At 35.5% G+C, this 20,671-nt stretch overlaps 3 protein-coding genes across 12 annotated transcripts in view; 2 read left to right on the top strand and 1 right to left on the bottom strand.

The window, feature by feature from the left end:
• Positions 1-10,433, top strand: part of LOC149064588 (core histone macro-H2A.1-like) — a 37,056-nt gene extending 26,623 nt beyond the window's left edge. For all 10 annotated transcript variants that reach the window (XM_089255240.1, XM_089255242.1, XM_089255236.1 and 7 more), the window contains 4 exons: positions 719-808; positions 1,060-1,231; positions 5,623-5,814; positions 10,170-10,433. In XM_089255240.1, the coding sequence (XP_089111366.1) occupies positions 719-808; positions 1,060-1,231; positions 5,623-5,794 (434 nt within the window). In that variant the 3' untranslated portion in view covers positions 5,795-5,814; positions 10,170-10,433. The remainder of the gene's footprint in view (positions 1-718; positions 809-1,059; positions 1,232-5,622; positions 5,815-10,169) is intronic.
• A 2,787-nt stretch (positions 10,434-13,220) lies between these two features.
• On the bottom strand, positions 13,221-17,552 carry RpL36A (ribosomal protein L36A). Its single transcript, XM_089255247.1, has 5 exons — positions 17,440-17,552; positions 16,446-16,554; positions 13,895-13,962; positions 13,689-13,805; positions 13,221-13,289 (listed from the first exon to the last, which is right to left on the bottom strand). The coding sequence occupies exons 1-5, from the start codon at positions 17,440-17,442 to the stop codon at positions 13,269-13,271; spliced, it is 318 nt and encodes a 105-aa protein (XP_089111373.1). The 5' UTR covers positions 17,443-17,552; the 3' UTR covers positions 13,221-13,268.
• Positions 17,553-17,794: 242 nt separating this feature from the next.
• Positions 17,795-19,278, top strand: Ssl1 (general transcription factor IIH subunit 2 Ssl1). Its single transcript, XM_089255202.1, has one exon. The coding sequence runs from the start codon at positions 17,946-17,948 to the stop codon at positions 19,113-19,115; it is 1,170 nt and encodes a 389-aa protein (XP_089111328.1). The 5' UTR covers positions 17,795-17,945; the 3' UTR covers positions 19,116-19,278.
• Positions 19,279-20,671: the final 1,393 nt, after the last annotated feature.

The raw sequence follows: 20,671 nt of genomic DNA, 5'->3' as shown, positions 1-20,671 counted from the left end.
AGGACTATTATTAATAACTTCAGAATAATTCTTATTTTCTATAAGAATATTCTCCAGTAATTTATGAAAGTAGTCCTTCCAGAGAATATTCTCAAGGATATTATATGTAAACTATATTATAAATAACAGGAGAATATTCTCAAGTTATTTATAATGGTAGTCCTACCAGAGAATATTCTCTGAAAGCTTATACTCGAGAATTTTACATCTCTAGTCCCAACAAGAGAGAATGAATAATATTTATTGTCATTACGATCTTTGAGACATATTCCAGAAAATTGAAGTAAATTGCATCAAAATAGATATTTATAATATAGTCTCGTCTCTGTACAAGCAATAACAAAATTTTTAACTGTATCAAATACTTTCCTTTAACTCGTTACACATTTAAAATGATTAAAATCCTTAATAAAGAATTGTTGTATCAGAAATGTAACAATGTGTGAGGAGGAGCAAACATGATTTTAGCGCCCCTTCTCCACTGTAAAATTACACTGTTAAATATAGGGAAAGGTTTTTTTTTGTCTATATAAAAAAATATTGTAATGTTGGAAATTACCCTTCAATGGACATCTTTGTATCAAGGAGAGTTTGGATTTGCCTTTAATGTTAAACAAGATTTGAAAAAATATCCATTGTAGAGATTTGTCGTTGCATTAAGTATCATTTTAATGAGTTGTCACAGTAATTATTCAAGTAGCTTTGTATAAAATTTCAGGTCATTTGTTGAAATCAGCTGGTGGTGAAGAATTAATGCAAAAAATACAAGAATTTAGGTCTTCCCATGGGCCATTGAGACCTTTAGATGGTAATATTTGTATTTTTAAATGTGTAGATTCAATACATTGAAATCCGCAGCATTTTTTATTTTAATGCAATGAAATTATTTTATTAGACAAAATATCGTATGTTGAATGAATTTTATGTAAGAACAATGTTTTTTTGATTGAAAAAAAAAGTTGAGAATAATAAAAATTTTGTGATTAAAATTATTCTTGTGTTTTCAAAACTTATCTCAGAAAAATGTGTTATTCAGTTTTTATTTATTTATTTTTTCAGCTATGATATCTTCATTTCCAAATACTCCAATAAAATATATCATCCACTGTTTTGGTCCAGGTTCAACAGATGGAGAAGCAGCAAAAAAGCTAGATGAATTAATGGAGAAGTGTTTGAGCATAGCAGATGAGAAAAACGTGAAATCCCTAGCTATTCCTATCCTCGAAATGAGGTAAATTAAAGAGAAAAAAAGCTTTGTGATACATTTTAAAATCATCAAAACATCTGTATGCAAATCAACACTAGATTTTATTAGCACATTTGGAAAAGTCTCTCTGGGAAGAGCAGGCACACTTTTAGCACTATACGGTAGACTCTCAATAGTCCAGGCAAGGCATTATAACAAATTTAGGGCATTAAATTAAGCCATTACATGTAAATGTGTTCCTGCAATGTGCGTGTGTGAATGGCTCTAACAAATTTATATTGCCAGTTATGCTTGTTTGGTGTTATACTGGTGTTGTCATTTGCCTTCCATATGGCAAAGTGAAAATGTAAATGCCTGCATTTTCATGTACGGTTAAGTAGATTTTGTTAGCAAAGAATTTTATCACATCAGATTTCCCAATGTTATTCAGTGCCAAATGGTTAATCCTAATTGCTTGGGGGGGGGGGGGAATTAACAGTAATCGGGAAAATTTTTCAAGTGAAAAGTACAATCAGACCGCCACTATTTTTTTTCCTCTTAAATTTTCTAAATACAGTAGAACCTCTTTTATCCGAACATCAATTTTATAAACAATTTGGTCAACTGAACACCTTTTCAACCTAACCCATTTTCAGTTTTCTGTAGTCAATGATGCTCAAGAGTTGGTATTTTCTTGGAACTTTAATCCTCTTATCTCGATAGCTTTGTTCTATTGTACAATAATTCACTTCCAAACAATTGTACATACCATACCTATGAGCTATAGATGTAAGTAGGGGCAGATCTGGGTACAGTGTACGTAACAATTATGTATAATTATTAGTGTAAAACAGTTGATAAGCAAACAAACGCGTGAATAGGAGCAGATTTAGTTATTTTTTTCCGTCTGATGAAATTAGTCTTAAATTCATTATTACTTTGTGTTATCAAATTAGTTTAGAAATTTATTTTCCAAACACTCTTCGTTCTGATGTATTTATATATTACAAGGTTGTATTGTATTCAGGGTTGGTAAAAAAAACTGTTTTATTGAAAAAACCAAAAAACCGGGTTTTTTGATTAACATTAAAAACAATAAAATTTCTGAAAAATCATTCAAACTTCTAACAATTAATTAAAATAAAATGTTTATTAATGTAATTAACACTATTCCCATATTAATTAATCAATAAATATTTCTTACATTTTAACAAAAACCAACTTTTGCAATTTAATTATTTTTTGCTTAACTGAATGGATTACTTTGTGTGTGTTTGAAAATTCTTTTAATGTTAATCATATAATTTAAAGATGTTTTCTCCAGTTACTTTCAGTATGCTTAATTAGGAAGCTATTATGCAAAAACTAATAAAAATTAGGTGAATATAATGTATTTAATGAAGCATAAATAATGCAGATTAATTAACGATGATTTATGATATACAGGGTGATTATAACTAAGGTTCTGATTTCAAAACACTGTAAGAAAAGAACGATTGTCAGAATGACTTGAAAATTGCCATGAATATTCCTGAAGAAATGGAATTTTATTTAGTGAAGGGGAAAAAAATATTCAAAAATGTAAAATTAATGACATCATCCAACACATGGGAAATTTGCTCGCAGAATGGAAACGATAGCCAGTCATGGCAAAATGTTAACTTAATTATAGCATTGCACAATTTCATAATTCATTAAAACATCACAAAAAATTAAAGTAATTGAACAAATAACTATAACTTACTCAAGAATATGTTAAATATGTTGTCCACCGTGTTCTGGCTATGAGGTGAAAGCACAAAAATTCTTGTTCAACAACAGATCAGAGTATGCCATGGTCATGATGTGGATGCGCTTGCAATTCACATTTATTAAACCAAACGCGTACCCAAGTTAATACTCCTGAGGAACTTTTAACATATAGGGGATGTGCTGAAGCTTTTTTTTTTTTTCAAACCGAGCATAACTCAGGTCTATCGCCATGGGCAATTCACTACCTAGTGAGTTGTGCCGGAAGTGTAAGTATATGTGTACCTAAGAGTCTGCGTATCTAGTGTTGTGTATGATTTTTAGTGCTTCCATCTATATCTCAGAAGTTCAGTGAGTGAAGTATAATGACTGAATATTTGTACTGTTCATAGGACTGTTGCTCTCTGTGACGAGACTTTGCAATTCACCAAAGTTTGCAATCCTACTACTGTTTATAACACCCACAACCAGAGGTTGCAAGGGTTAATGTCAAGTGAACTGACGGCCAGTTAGGTGTCGTGCCATCCTGTTATTGTCAAAATGGGTCTTCAGCAGCTGCTTTGCTGGTATTGCAATGTGCATCTTGATAGAAGTTCTATCTACACACTGATGCTGTGGAAGTGCCGAAATGATGTGGTTGCACAAAATAGATTATACTGCTGGCGAAGTACAGCATCATCTACTTGTACTTTTTTCCTTTTGCGAAAGAAATTTCCGTTGCTTCATGAGTATCCATGCAATTTTCAAGTCATTCTGACCAGTACTTATTGTATAGTTTTGGAATCAAAACTTCAATTATAATCACCCTGTATATAGTTGATTATTTTTCATGAATCTGTTACTACTATACAGTAGAACCTTGATTAACTGGGCTTAACCATGAAAGTATAAAAAGCTGTTGAATATTAAGGCTGGGTGATATACAGTGCGAGATGTGCTACTTCTTATGGGAAAGAAAATGAAAATGTCTGAGAGGTAATGTAACTACTAGTGTGTACCCTGGTCTTTGTCCTTTAGGGACAATTAGTGTCTTTATTGGATTATAGGCACGAAAAGAAAGAAAACCCTGTGAGATAATACACCATTACATTTAGATGTGATGCAATCCTTATTCATGAATTTGCTAAAGATAGAGCATCAGAATGTAGCCAAAGGTTAGAAAATATGGTAAGAATGAGAAATTTTGGCTTCTGTATACAACTTTAAATAACTAAGATACTTCATATGAAAAAAATATATTCAGGCCTCTTTTATGAGACTTTTTGAAAAAAAATACTTATACCATCTTATGCCATTTAAAGATATACCCTCAAAATGTACCCCAAGAATATAAAATGTGGTAAAAATGAAAAATTTTGGCTGGCTAATGAATCATTATATTTTTCAAGGAAAATATAATATTTAGGACACTTTTATTTGGTTTTTTGAAAAAACCTCTTGGTTTAAACCAAACAACCCTGACTGTATTAATTTGAACTAATTCCATAGAAAACTTTAGCAAAAATATTTTTTTTTGTATCCATTGTAATGGGATGTAAATTTTAATTTTTTTAATTGGCAGTGAGTGAATATGTTCCAGTAATGCTTGCTATCTTCTTATGCTAAGGCAAAGCTTCTTTGATGGGCAAACAAGCTTAAAACAAAGAGAAAAGCCATAGAAAAAGTTGCATTTTCTTTTTGAAGAGATTTTGTCAAAAGACTGGTTCTCAGTTACTGAATAGCTATCTAAATGGCTGCCCCAAAGCAGAAATATGCCTAGAAACAAGATGTACATCCAAGAAAAATCATTGTTGCTGCAGAATAATCTTGGATAGAATTTTTACCAAAGAATATTTTCATTCAGCTGAGGGCTTGTTGCAGAACAATGAAAAATATTCTGCTTTGGGGCATGACTGGATACTCTATCTTATGGTAGCATCAACTGTCTTATTATATTTTCCAAAAGTTTTTCTAATCTAAGATTTTGTTGGGAGTTAAACTTCACCAATTGATAAAATAAAATATTGGTGTAGAATGTAAGTGTATCATATCTGGAGTGAACCTGAACTTCATTTGCCCTTACAAAAAAAAGATGTTACTAGCCACCTAAACGTCAATTTTCCAAACAATTCTGTCAACTGAACACCTTTTCAACTAACTTATTTTCAGTTTTCTACAGTCAATGACACTCAACAGTTGGTATTAACTTGGAACCCATGTATTTCCCAACTTGATAACTTCGTTCAATATTGTACAATAATTCCCTTTCAAACAAACAATTGTACATACCATACCGTACCTGTGAGCTATAGATGTAAGTGGGGTGGTGGGGGGCATATCTGGGTAAGTGTATGTAGTTATAAACGATTGACTAGCAAGCAAACGTGTGAATAGGAGCAAATTTAGAGCCGTCTTTTTTTTTTTCGTCTGACGAATTCATCTTAAATTCAATTTATTCCTTTGCGTTATTGAGAATTGGTTTCAAAATCAATTTTCCGAACTATTCACTTTTCCAAACACCCTTTGGTCAGATGTGTTCGGATATTCAAGGTTCTACTGTAATATGTAAAAGAAAAGTAATAGCTAATTAAATACTACAACATGAGAAAATGAGTTTTAAATTTTTGTATATGCATTTTCTTGAGTTCTTTGAAATTTTTAATGGTGTATCAATACATGTATCAATTTATGTACATTCAATCTTTCAGTTATCTACCAGATGAACATGCTACTCATGTTGTTCTAAGAAGTATAACAAATTACTTCTTATCAGTAACATGTACATCTCTTGCACAATTGTATCTGATTCTTCATGATTCTTGCAAATGCATTTCTTGTGAAAGAGTGAGCACAGTCTTAAAAGAGCTTTACAAAGAATGAATGCCATCGATTCAGCATAGGTAATGCATTAATTTCTCATGTAAATATAATAAGCATCTTCATCAAATAAATTGATATGCCTTTACCATAAAAAATGCCAAACTCTCTCTGTTATAACAAAAATAGACACTGGAAAATTTCTTAATTTTAACCAAGGTGTGATTATCACTAAGGTTGACATTTACAAGATCTTTCGAATATGCAATATCTGAAACAATCAAATGCATATGAAATTATTTCTCTATGATTGGGATGGCCATATTTTATCGAGTAAAATACTGACGATCAGGATCATAAATTCTCATTAAAAATGTCAATTATTGCTTTTAAATAACCATCAGCAGGCAATTAGAGCAAATAAAGTGTTACGGCAGGTTTGAGGTGAATTAAAATGTGTTTAACAGAAAAGTTCTACATAAATATGTAAGATAAATCTTTATACAGTCGACGCTTGTTACAACGACTGGTACGATGTCCCAAATGTTTTCATATAACAAATAACCTATATTATTTCCTTTTGATATAATGACCTTCCAATATGATGCCCATTTTCGATGGGGGGTCATTTTCATAAAATTCATAAATTATACAATCTGACTTTAGTAAGGATTCTGAATCAAGCAAGCTTCATTGAAAAAAACATTTTTTAAGAAAAAGAAGTAGGGAAGGGCAGGATCATAATTTCGACTTTTTCCAGTGGGGCGAAGAACGTGTACTCAATGTATACATATACAGGGTGATTATAAAAAAACTATCCCGACATATGGGCCCCTAATTATCATACCATTCACAGAAACTGAATGAAATTTTGGCATAACGTATTTTGAGGTATGCGCTCAAGAATGATATGGAAAACAACAGTGTCACTCTTAACAGTTACGGTTACAGTGAGAAAATTTCGAAAATATCAAATGGCAACACCAAGTTTTTTGTATTGGAATGCGATGTCCATACTGAAAAACACTAAATAGCGTTGGAATGGCACCTGTAGCACAAAAATCCCCAGAGCTAGGCAAGTAAAAAGTAAAAAGGACTTTGCCGTGCACCAGAGCATTAATGTTCGTTTCATTCGTCACACAGTTTCTTCGGCTGAGATCCCAGCCTGATTAGTCCTCCACAAGGTCATGTGGAAAATTTGTGAACACAATAAAATGCTTTATTTTATGCTGCTTCTCTGTCCTTATTGGTTGTCCTCACTTTTAGCCTATCTACCGCTGGTGATTTTCATGCTACAGTTGCCGTTCGAATGCTATTTAGGGTTTTTCACAATGGAGATCGCATTCCAATACAAAAAACTTGGTGTTGCCATTTGATATTTTCGAAATTTTCTCACTGTAACCGTAACTGTTAGAGTGACACTGTTGTTTTCCATATCATTCTTGAGCGCATACATCGAAATACCTTATGCCAAAATTTCATTCAGTTTCTGTGAATGGTATGGGATAGTTTTTTTATAATCACCCTATTATTTTGCATGTCGGGGGCATGCAAATATACAAACGTCCTGTGAACAGGTCATATAATCATCCCAATACTTCTGTATTTCCCACATTAGCCAGCATGTCACATAACTTGGGGGAGGGACACACACCAGCTTTTCGAATGTTGGAGTCTGGACCATTTTCATCAAACGGCAGGAAAAGGAAGGTTCAATAGAAATAGCAGAATGTATTGAAGGAAAAAAAAAATCAATTTATACACTATCTACCAATAAGTATTTGGACACCTATGCAAATGACGATATCTGCGGTCCTGAGATATGTCACGCCCTCCGCCGGTATATATATAGGTGTAGGAAACAACATCGGCATTAGTCGCATGCAAGATGCCGCGCAGTTCGGAGCTCTCTGATTTCGAGAAAGGTATAATTATCGGGTATCACAAAAATGCCCGATCCTTAAGGGACATATCTAGCGAGCTGAAGTACCCAAAATCAACAGTGGCCTATGTGATTAAGAAGTGGAAGGTGAGCTGTGATTGTCGGAATTTGCCCCGAATCGGCAGACCATCAAAACTGGGAGATAGAGACCGATGGGTGCTGTCCAGAGAAATTCGGAAGAACCGCACCCAACCGATGGCCCTCATCCGCGAGGAGTTTCAACAGGCATCAGGGAGTATTGTTTCAATGAATACCATCCGTAAGGAAGCACACCTGATTGGTTTTCATGGTCGTGCTGCTGCCCATTATCCTTTGATCACAAAGTCCAACCGCGTTGCTCGGTTAATGTGGTGCAAAGCACATCGAAATTGGACCGTAAATCAGTAGAAACTGGTTCTACTGATCATTTATGGTAAGCTCAACGCTGATGCCTACTGCACTATTTTGGATGACAATGTGCTTCCTACGTTGTGGACCCCTGTTACTTCCAGGATGACAATGCCAGCTGTCATACTGCGAGGTTAACCAAGGCTTGGTATGGTGCCAATGGGGTTCATAGAATGGACTTGCCTGCCCAGAGCTGAACCTCTGGGACAAGTTGGATCGCCGAATTAAGGGGTGCCCTACCCGTCCAAAATCGGTGAAGGAACTGACACGTCTTCTCCAAGCCGAGTGGAAGAAAATACCACTAGCCGTCACACAAGGACTTGTGGAAAGTATGCCCCGGAGGGTTCACGCTGTAATTGCCTCTCGTGGAGGCTCTACCAACTATTGATTTTGAATAAAGTTAGTTTTTCTTTTCTATCACAGGTGTCCAAATACTTATTGGTAGATAGTGTATTAAGTATTGAATAAACATCAGAATAAAAAAATGGATTTACACTGTTCTGTACAAAAATGTTAAGAAATTGAGCATTTACCTATTGCTCTGATTTAATTTCCGTTCACTCAAATACGAAATATGTATACTATATATAGCACATTTTATTTATTCATTTATTCAATATTGCTTGGCCAAGGCCTATACAAGGGAAAGCAGTGGTGAATTTTGACTGAGGAGACAGTTGATGTTACAAAAGAAATCTGAAACTGTTGTACAATCAATAATATTTGATGGGAGGTTGTTCCAATCGGTTATTGTTTGAGAAAAGAAACCAAATTTCAAACAATCTGTGGATGCAACGATTGGTCTCATTTATTTGCATGTTTAGAGATTGAAGAAATACTAAGACACTTTTGTACAGGGTAGGCAAAAAGTCTGTAGAAACTTTAAAAATTCATAAGAACTGGAAAAATAACAGAAATAAAAAACTTTGCAAGGTTAGCATCACTGGAATTTTTTTTAAGACAGGAAGAAAAAACAGCTGATACGTGGTGCTGACATACACAAGTCAAAGAATAGATATGCAAGTAACAAACAGAATGCCTCCAAATCATTTATTACAGCAGACAGACATGACCGCTGATCACCCAGAGACCATCTTGGGATGGTTTGCAATTTATTATAGCAGTATGTGTTTCAAATGGCTACCGCCACAGGGGATAACACATTGCAAGCGAGTTACAAATCCAGCAATGACAGAGTCCACATATACAGTTTACAATGGCAAACTGATTGTGGATTAGGAGCGCAAGTTCTTATAGCCATCACATTTGTATATTTCCACCGAAGTCGCTCGTACCACCTATCGGCTGTTTATTTTTTTCATGTCTTAAAAAACATTCCATTGACCTAGTGATGCAAACCATTTTTTATTTTGGTTATTTTTACAGTTTTTATTCATTTTTAAAGTTTCTATACTTTTTGCACACCCTTTATTGAAATATGTTTGGCAATGCAGTTCTTTAATTTTTCGCTCTGCTTATTATAATTTCACATACACAAGACCAAGGAATTCAAAAATACTTCGTAGTCTACTTACATTTCCATTCAGCTTATCCAATCCATACGAAATGAATATGCTTACAACCTAGATTTTTTTAAAGTAAATGGATAACTTTGGTTGCAAAAGCAAAAAAATCAGACATAAACCTAGAACTATCTGAACATAGTTTGTTAAACATCCTAAAATTCAGAGAACTGGCAATGTTCAAATCAGCCAGTTCAATCAATTCAAGAGTCCAGATATTCAGGAATCGTCCAGAATCTGAGATTCGAATTTCCTGGCTTGCCAAATAATGCTGGAACATACGGTAATACAAATAAATTTCGGAAAACTTGGTCATCACGCTTTATATGAAGTTCATTAACATTATTCTCTATGGAAATTGTTTACTTCTTAAAGGAACAGCATTGCAACAGTTTGACTGCATATTTATGTAATTATTAGCATGATTATGGTGGCTGTTCAGCACTCATTATGAAATATGGTAATTTAAATGCAGCTTAGTTACATATATACTGTCTTCTCAGAGCCACATATTCTAAATCAATTTGGGCCTCTAAAAATGAGACGTGTTGAATTTGTTTTAATATCAAAAATTTTCTACTTGCAGGTCTATTAGTTAAAATGGTGTTACAGCTATCAAATCCCTGAACAGATGTTGTTGCAAGTGGTTTACCCCATCACAATAGTTTTTTCCCCCCAGATTTCAAGATAAAATCTATGCTATTGATTGTAAAAAAATTAGATATCTTTGTTGATTTTGTTCCTGCAATGAATTGATGCAGATATGTTTTCTTATCGAATTTAAATTTGCTGGCAAAAACATGTATCGCAGATGTTTTTATATTTCAAGAAACATGTTTATAATGGTTAATTGTAGTCCAATTCTTGATATTTGTGTTATGAAACTTACAGAACATGTGTGATTATTTCAACAAGGGTTCTTATCAAATCAAAATTTTAATTATGAACAGACAAAATCATTTCAACATTAGCACATTGTTTTGGATGAATCAAATAATGCTAGGTTCATGAACCAAGAGAATACTAATTTTTTTCATTATATATTCACCTCAGATATTGCCTATTATTACTTCGGAATCTTGAACAAAAAATGTCAATATATTTTCTTTCAGCCATCAAATTTCTGCCAGTATGTGAAATTATCTGTTCCGCGCAGATTCATTTTACACAAATGAAAATTGTCTGTCAGTACAAAGCTGATGTAAGTTTTAGAAATACTGTAATACACTGGTGTAAGAAATTAAGAGAATTTGCAGACTAGGTCGATTTTAATGAAATTTGATATGAACAAAACCATTCAATAATTGTAACACTTGTTGGAGTCGGAAGGTATGAAACAGCGGTTGCAGAATAAACAAAAAAATATGTTAATAGGGGCTATGGTCCCCTCTTACAGATCTCGCAGCGTGATTTCATATTTGAAATAAGGCAGTTTATCATTTCCTGTGGCAATTGGTCCCACTCGTTCCCGGGGGGGTTGAGAGTTGTCCTCCCCAGACATGCTCTATGGGGTTAAGGGTTGGAGATCTGGCTGGCCAATCCATCTGGCGAATATACTCTCTCTAGAAAATCGTCAAGCAGAAGAGCTCTATGTGGCCTCGCGTTATTGTCCATTAAAATGAACTCAGGGCCAACTGCATCCCTGAAAAGGTGAGCATACGGCTCCAAGACCTCACACCAGTAGCAGTGCCTCTTTCAAAGACATGGAGAGGTGTGCGGCCATCCAACATGATGCCTGCCCAGACCATTAAACCTCCTCTGCCATAATGGCAGATTTTGTGGACATTGGAGGGTAGGTAGCGGGTCCCTGGTTCTCTCCATATGAACGTACGGCGAGAATCAATGCTTAGGTTGAACCGGGACTCATCAGTGAAGAAAACAGTCGCCCATTGATCCAATCTCTATGCACCATGATAAACAGATTCTCCTGTCCGTAGAAGTGAGCGGGATGTAAACAGCAGGTCTTCTTGCAAACAACCCTCTCTCATGAAGTATTTTGGAAAGTCACCCTTGATACACGGGTTCCTGTGGCTGCATACAAGTCACAAGAGAGCTGTAGAACTCCTGTTATGCCTCGCTATAATCGACAAATGACGATCTTCTCTGGCCGTTGTGGCTCTTGGACAACCTTGCCCAGGCTTTCTCTCGATGGATCCGGTATCCTGGAACTGTTTCCATAAGTTACACACGACGATGGGCGTTAAATTGAACTCTACAAATCTGGACTTGAGATTGGCCTGCTTCTAGCCTCCCCATTTTTACTGTTACAATTTGAAATTAACCGATTGCTGCAAAATAACACCAAGAAATCCGCCGAGATGTGCTAGCGAACGAAATGAGTCTCAACTTATGCGTGCTTATAAAGCCTGTTTCTCTACTGGCTCTGCCTACACATACGTGTACGCTTACGTATTTGACGTTCTAGAAGCAGTGGTTTTACATTCAGTTCATGAAATTAGATAAAATATGCAAATTCTTTTAACTTATTTCACCAGTGTATATTTTTGTCCTTTTCTTTCACACGGCACTAACATCGCTGAATCATAACTGGTTTGTAAAAAAAACGTGGCTGCTTAAATTCAGATTGCATAGTTACAATTTACCTCGTAGACTCATGTAAATGGAGAGACAGGTGTATATAAAATAATTGCAGAATACTGGGGTCCAGACCATAGGTTTTATGGTAACAAAAGTTGTACAGATGTTACAATAGGTATTTTTCGGCCATATTCAACAGTTAAAATACAATGACAGGTTAGAAGATTAGCAATCGACACGGATCGGTTAAAATCTTTAAACATGTAATACGTTTCGATCTTCCTTTCACCTGCGATTGCAGTTTCAACTGTTGGTGAATACGGCCGTAAGAAATTAAAATTATACGTTTGGCAGAAGTCTTGTAACTACATATATTTGGAGGGGGTATACACAATCTAGAAACTTCTACTCTGTAACTACCCTTTATGCAGACCGAAATCTCATTTGTGTGGAAGCCCAAATACAAGAAACTTTTATTACATACATAAATTTTCTCCACAGCGATATCTACTGTATCCTCTTAAAGGGACCAATATTGCAGAAATAAGTAACACTAGCAAAAAGAAAGATACTAGAACTAGTGCCACCTAGAGATGACCAAAGGGCTTATACGTATATGCAAATGTTTTCCTATCACAGATATAAATATTAAAGTTCAAGAGCATTGTTTTAATATTTCACTTGGAAAGTAATTTATCCTTATAAACCCAGAGAGACGTGAAAAATAGTTCGCAAGAAGTTATGTTTAAAGGAATATATTGAGATCAGATTAGAGTTAATAGGAGGTCTCCATGTGTATTCCTCAGTATAAATTTGGTTTTCTAATTTTGTCAAGAGCTGAGTTCTTCTCCCCAAAGCATCTCCTTTCTTGGTGCCACCGACAATTTCAACCCTTTAAGCAACATAGAAAAATTAAAATCTTTTAATAAGTAGTGTTCCACAGAGGAAACAGCCGAGATTGTCAATGCTAAAACAAAAGGCCTTCAGGGAGATAACCCTTTAAGTGGCATTGACGAGTTAAGAATTATAAAACAAGGTATATGGAAATCATTTCAAATTTATGTTACACTTTTTATATTAAGGAATTTATGAAAAAAAATTTATTTTCATTCTTTTATTAACATTTTACACATAAGAAAAAAGATGTTTAGAACTGGATCATCTGGCCCTGAAAATAAGAAAAAAAAATTCATTACATTTTTGCAATCAACTCGTAAGAAAATTTACTCTCATTCAGGAAAAAAAAGTCAAACCATCAATATTCTATGATTTGGTTGATTACTCAGAACTTATCAATCAAGAACTTGATGACAAATCAAGAGTTTTCCCTATTAAACCATTTGAGTAAAAATTAATGGGGTAATTTCTCTTGTTGGTACTAACATTATAAGCCTTAAAATTATACAGTTGGATAAACCTCACCATTTGCTTGTAAAAGAAAATTCCTCCCTAAAAATAACTAATTGATTCAGCAACCAACAAAGCTCATCTATAAGAGAGTTTTAAAGGTTGAAAAAAAATCAATAAAAAACATTGGATGAGATTTTCACAAATACTACGCAATTACCTTTCTCTTCTTGTCACCTCCGATTTCAAAATGTTTACACCTCTTAATTGGCAGCTGCTTCCTGTATTTACATTCAGTGCATTCCATCCTCAGCACGATCTTTTTTGTGGTCTTTGCCTGTGTACAAATAAAATACAGGAGATAAAAATTGAAACCAACAGGAATAAGGGAGCAATAAATCAAATCACAATGTTCATAAAACTGACCTTTTTTCGAAAAATGGGCTTAGTCTGACCACCATAACCTCGCTGCTTTCTGTCATATCTTCTTTTACCTACACAAAAAATAAAAAAATGCAGATTGAGTTTGTTATATATGTTACCGCTAAAGCTTGAAAGTTGTTAATGTGCACATTACCTAGCTAATCTGCAGGTTAACTAATTTGCTCCGTTAACGTGCGGAATCAAGAGTTTTCCGCATTTTACATAGGTGGTATGCACATTAACGGCTTCCGTATCGTTAAAGTTCAAAAGTTTCTCTCATTTCCTTTCCACTCTCCCTCCATTATCACACTCATTGCTATGACAACGAAAGCCTCTTAACCAATGTATAGCTGCCAACACGTTGACGCTTATTTTATACTAAAACCACTCCCTAATAAATACAAATGGGATTTTTCCAAATAAAATAGTCTCTATATATTTATGTGTGGAAAATCCCTATCTCCTCATTATTTTCAACATCTCTCTGAACACTCCTAATCTACCCTCTGACCGGAAAATTAATAAGATAATTCCCATCCATAAAACTGGTTCACTGTCCCACTCTCTCACTTTCAGACCTATCGCAATCACCTCCTCTTGCTGCAAGCGCTTTGAACACATAATTGCCAAGATTATCCATACCCACCTCGATTTGATTAACTTTTTCTTTCCTAACCAACAGATTTAAATCGTTATCTATATCTACCCAATTAACACTTTCCATACATGACTTAACAGACTCCATTGACAAAAACCTTCAACCCGATATCATTTTCCTGGATTTTTCCAAAGCATTCGACAGGGTGCCCCATAATAAACTTCTTCTAAAACTTTCAAACCCTGGTCTAAATATTCAACTGCTGAAAAGTGTGGAGGCCTTCCTTATTAACTGTAGCCAGTTTGTCTCGTACAAGGGCCAGAACTCACCATTCTTTCATGTCAAGTCTGGCACACCCCAGGGCTCGGTCCTCTCATCATTACTGTATTTCTAATGTAAATAAATGATCTACCCAACTCCATAAACTGCCGTATCAGACTCTTTGCTGATGACTGTCACCTATAAAACAGTGTCCAATCTTTCCGACCAAGTATCTCTCCAACACAACCTTAACATTATTTCCGAATGATGCTCAATCTGGGAATTACCCCTCAATTTCTCAAAAACTTATGACAGTTACCCGTAAACGAATCCCCACGATTTCCCTTATTCATTAAACGACTCTTTGATCTCTGAGGTTTCCCATTATAAATACCTGGGCATTATGTCTTCCGATCTCTGCTGGTAGCTTCATGTTGATTATATCTTTAATAAATGTTTCCGAAAACTCTTTTTCCTTCGCCGAAACCTGAAATACTCCACCCATCATGTCAGTCACTTGTGCTACCAGACATATATTCTCCCTGCTCTCTCCTATGCCTGTGAAGCCAGGGATCCCCAAACCAACATAGATAAATTAGAATCTATCCAGTAAAATCCAAAATCTGTATTGGTGCCCTTTTAGGCACCAATACACATTTTCTAGTCAACATGGCATAGGTGCCAATTTTTACACTTGAAAAATTTGTGGTTTATCACACGATGAAATCTTTCGCACCAGAGAAAGCATGTTATATGGGGAATTGTCATGTCAAAAATATTTTTTTTTAGGATTATACAAACAAACAAAAAAAATTGGAAGAACCTGGTTTCTGACTGGAAAATATTGATATCGCTGATAAATCGGAAGCATTGTCACCTATGCCAATACACCCCGTGCCTGGTATTCAAGTTAATTTTTCATAAGCATGTTCAGCCCTCATGGCAACTTTTTTTGCGCCTTTTTTGACAACCTTGATAGTCAAAAGTGATAGTTTTGGGAACCATTCACCCATCATCTTTATTGTGGTGGGAACAGCTTTGGAAAAATTAAATTGGAAATATTAGAAATATAGGAAAATATTAAAAGGTATAACCGAGGAAAGAGATATCCAATAATCCAACCCACACACTACATTATATATACGGAAGGAAGAGAAAATGAACTCCAGCTATAAGGTGACGTCATTTGGAAGAAAAAGAAAGAAAGAATAAAGACATGTTTGAAAATGACAGTTTGTAAAAGAAGTTTTAAAAGAAGCGCTAGAAATAATAGAAAACAACCACCAGCAGCATCTCGCTGTAGTTTTTTAAACAAAGAACGTTCTAGAACAACGACAACCCAGCAGGCAATGGCAACTCAGAACACTCACAGTGCACTGGCGACTTATCGTCGAAAAAAAAGTCGCCAAGTTGGTGTGTCCCTTATACCGAAGCTGTTCCGTCACTAATAAGCAGGGCTGGACAAATTGGGAAGAAATCTAGGCAACAGGACAATTCCTTGGGCACCGAAGTAATTGTTACCAGAAAAAGGTCCAAAATAATGCTTCTTACGACTTGTCTAGCCTGGCATTAGTGAAGAAAGATTTTTACAAAATAAGATGTGTGATGGTATCCACCATATATATATAGTATAACTAGTCTCAATTAAACACTTAAATAAAATTATTAAGAGGGTTCGATAACAATGAATTTCACCTTGGGCATGTACAGAATCCTTGCCCTTTTTATACTGGGTTACTTTGTGCATGGTATGCTTCTTGCACTTTCCTTTACAGAACGTCCTCCTGGTCTTGGGTACATTCACCTAAAAACATAACCTGATTAATTATCGATACCCAATAACATAATCAAATGTATATCAGGCTCTGTATACATATCCTGTTTAATTTTCAGTAGTCTAGCATTTTTCTTCCTTTTTTTTACAAAGGTTTGAGTTTAAGGAAATTAATCAGTGACAACATACGGGCATTAATAAGGGGATGTTGGTTTTATTATCAGTAAGTCATTGAGCAAAGTAGTGTACAAAATTATATAAACCATTGTATGCAGATTAACTCACAATACCGAATCTACAATGCATGAGTTCAATAAAACAGGTGATCAATATGTTGATTTGTTGACTAATTCATTGCACTGAATAGCTAAATTAGAAGTTTAAACTTTCCCCTTCTTAATTTTCCTATCTCGAGTGTTTCTCATTTTGCCAACTACAGTAAGTATACCCCAAGTATATAAATAGACTCAATGACTGAAAATCAATTCAACATGCACTTATTATATACAGCATATATAAATTGAAGGGAACCAAATCATTTTTCACTTTAGCCGCACTATCATTAAATTTAAATGCACAAAGGGCAATTTGAGAATCACTGCTTCAACCGATTACAAATGATGAATCAAAATTTATAATGCATTGATACCATGACCATTGACAAGGACCATGACATCCAAGGTAGAAATATTTTATTAAAAATGTGATGAGGTGAATGAAATCTGCGTTTTTTATAGACTTAAACATTCCGTTTTCATCGAAATATTGTCCATTAAAATTATATTTTTTCATTAGGGTTGAATCATCCATTTACACGACCACTCAAATAAGGAATCGAAGAGACGGTTATGCGATGATTTCTCGGTACATTTGAAAACAATAAAAAACTAATAATAATAAGAAATAACAACATACCATGTTGAAGAGCGAAGATCTCGGTCAATATAATTAACTGCACAGCCACGTGTTAGGCCTTACCGTAATCCAGTCCGACTCTAGTAGACACAACGGACGAGTCTGAGTGTTTGGTCCACTCGTCAAGAGAGGTAATCAACAAACTGAAGACCATATGACACGTATTTTATAAAATTTATTTACAAGAATTTTCACATTCGAAACATCTTGATTTTTTTGTATATTTTTAATAATTTAATTTGCATTATGTTATTTATGACAGCGTCTATACAGTTCTCTGAGAGCGACTTCACTTTCGTACAGTCAATGCAAAGGCAAAAAACACGACAAAACACTTCCATTCTCTTTTGTTTATAGTTCGGAAAGCGGACGAGGTGGCTGTGAGAGAACGAGAGGCTGTTGTTGAATGCTATATATGCCTGTTCTATATATTGACAGCAACACGTGGATTTATTTGTAATTTTTATTGTTATTAGTAACAGCGGAGACTGACAATTCGACAGATTATGGGAGACGAAGAAGAACAAACGGGCTACAGGTGGGAGACCGAATACGAAAAGACATGGGAAGCTATTCGAGAGGACGAACATGGATTGATTGCTGCTGGTCTCGAGGAGATCGTGCACAAGTCGAGGCGTCGACGTCTCTTGGAAAAGAAGAATGTGAAGCTCGGCATGATGCGCCACCTTTACTTGGTCGTGGACATGTCCAAGTCGATGTTAGAATCGGATATGAAACCCACTCGGTACATTTGCGTGTTGAGGATGCTGCAAACATTCGTCGAAGAATATTTCGATCACAACCCTATAAGTCAATTGGGGATCATCGTGACCAAGGGTAGGAGGTCCGAGAAGCTCACCGAGATGGCCGGAAATCCAAAGCAGCACGCAGCTGCTCTCAAATCGGCGGAGGCCGTGACGTGTGATGGCGAGCCGTCTTTACAGAACTGCTTGGAACTCGCTGCGCAAACCCTGCGCAATATGCCGTCCCACACCAGCAGGGAGATACTGATCATCCTCGGAAGTCTCAATACTTGTGATCCGGGAGACATCACCACGACTAGCGAAATGTTGAAGTCTCATAATATAAGAGTTTCTGTTATCGGTTTAGCTGCTGAAGTCAGGGTTTGCCGAAGTATTGTCAAAGATACAAAAGGTAGCTACGATGTTATCCTCGATGAGCACCACTTCAAAGAATTGCTCTCTCAACAAGTCTCTCCTCCACCAGCTACCGTAAATACTGAATCCTCTCTTATTCGGATGGGCTTTCCCTGCCACCAGAGTAAAAGTCAAGGAAAGCCTTCGTTGTGTATGTGTCATTTAGACAGTAAGACTGTTGAAGGGTTTGGCACTGAAGGTTATTACTGCCCGCAGTGTTGTAGTAAGTACTGCGAGTTACCTGTTGAATGTAAAGTTTGTGGCCTTACACTGGTGTCTGCGCCTCATCTTGCAAGATCGTTTCATCATTTGTTTCCCTTGGAATGTTTTCGTGAAGTAGCTGTGTCGAATTTAGGAGAAAGTGAAAAACATTGTTTTAGTTGTCTAACAAAGTTTGAAGAGCAAACAGTGTATGGCTGTGGGACTTGTCAGAAATTATTTTGCTTGGAATGTGACCTGTTTATTCACGATTCATTGCACACATGCCCTGGTTGTTCAAGCTCTAGGCAGTCCAGGTGATGTTCGGTGAAACATTGGTTTAAATATTGTGGAAGTATGAAAATGATAATCACATCCGATTATAACTACTTGGCTATTGACAGTGACGGCTTATATTCTAACTTACTTTAAATAAATGTGCACCTTCAACTTATTTGAAATAAAGTGTTATTTATCATGTTTATTGTTTACAAAGTTTCTGCATTCATGACTAATAATTTTTTTCATGTTGTACTCTGGATTTTCAAATTAGATTAATTCTATTCTGAAAGCTATTTGTGCAATGGAATCATCATATCCTGAGTCTCGTATAAAACAACGGAACACAAAAAAAGTGGTGCTGTTCCCAAGTTGATTTTCTTGAATGGTAACTGTTTTTGCCAACTGAAACAATCCTTATTGCAAACAGCTGTTATTTATATAAAGTGAAACCTCGTTACAACGATACCCCAAAGCAGAATATGCTCAAGTCTGTGACATACATCGCAGAACAATTAGTGTTACTGCAGGGCACTCTGGGAGAATTTTAGGTAAAAGTGCAGAAAACATTATTGTGGGGCTTTCTACCACTATTACTACTTAAAACAGACATGCACTTCGTCCTTATTCCTCTGCGGAACTTCTAACAAATTGGTACATGTTGGAGGGTGTGTATGTATAATGCACCTTCCATGAAGTTTGTTTCTGTGTGTAGTGCATCATAGTCTGTATAGATGGTGCACCTCCGTGCTGCTTCTTATGCGTATAATTCTTTTTTAGTGCATCTTAATCCTTGTACATGGCACACCCTGCTTAAGGTGTACGAACTTTTTTTGAGGTTTAGTTTTTTTATTTGCGAGTGAACATGTCATTGTACTCCTAGCTAATTATACAGTTATAAATTGTTATTGTTGTTAATATGTTCTATATTCTGACTACATTCAGCATCAGGATAATTGGTAACCCGGACGGGATTTGAACATGTAACCTTCTGATAACCTTCATAAGAAGCAGCATGGGGTGTGTGTGTGCCATCTATATAATGCTTGATATGTGTAGTGCTGCCATCTGCAATAAATTTTTTATGAGTTTTTTCTCAACTTATAGTGAGTGAAGTATAATGAATAAATAATTGTAATGTTGTAGGCCTTCAATGGGATGGACCATGAACTTTTAGTACACCGCCAGTCGATGCAAGGCTATGGTGTCACGGGGGGGGGGGGTTTCTCCAATAGGGTTGTTAATAAATGGAATAGCTTACCCTCGGAGGTAGTAAATTGTAACACAATTGAATCGTTTAAAAAGAAATACGATAAACATGTTGGGGTAAATCGAGAAGCTATCCATACTTAGAATAAGACAACCATAAGTATTCTTTATGGACGTTGTATAATATTTTACCATGTGTATATATTGTTTATAATTTGTGTTAATTGCATTTTTAATTGGGTTGCTGTATTTTTGAAATATATGATATCCATATTTTTATGGGCATCTTTTCCTCAGCCACCTCATTGGGCATTGTGCCTGTTGTGGCGTTGTATTTGTATTGCTCTCTGCTACGAGACTTTTTAATGGGGAGATTGGCTCGCTTTCGC

The sequence above is a fragment of the Pholcus phalangioides genome, unplaced genomic scaffold, assembly GCF_987345545.1.
Source record: "Pholcus phalangioides strain wild (caught in Gottingen) unplaced genomic scaffold, Ppha-v1.0 ptg000042l_1, whole genome shotgun sequence".
NCBI lineage: Eukaryota > Metazoa > Arthropoda > Arachnida > Araneae > Pholcidae > Pholcus > Pholcus phalangioides.
The sequence above is the reverse complement of the archived record's forward strand: the minus strand, read 5'-3'. Positions and strand labels throughout refer to the sequence as shown.

What these genes read in the sequence shown, in the direction of transcription:
- RpL36A (XM_089255247.1), bottom strand. An exon ending in GGATTCTGTACATGCCCAAG is followed by an intron (nt 13,963 to 16,445) that starts GTGAAATTCATT and finishes TTTTTTGTGTAG; the next exon opens with GTAAAAGAAGATATGACAGA. An exon ending in AGCCCATTTTTCGAAAAAAG is followed by an intron (nt 13,806 to 13,894) that starts GTCAGTTTTATG and finishes ATTTGTACACAG; the next exon opens with GCAAAGACCACAAAAAAGAT.
- Ssl1 (XM_089255202.1), top strand. Translation starts at nt 17,946, where the DNA reads ATGGGAGACGAAGAAGAACAAACGGGCTACAGGTGGGAGACCGAATAC.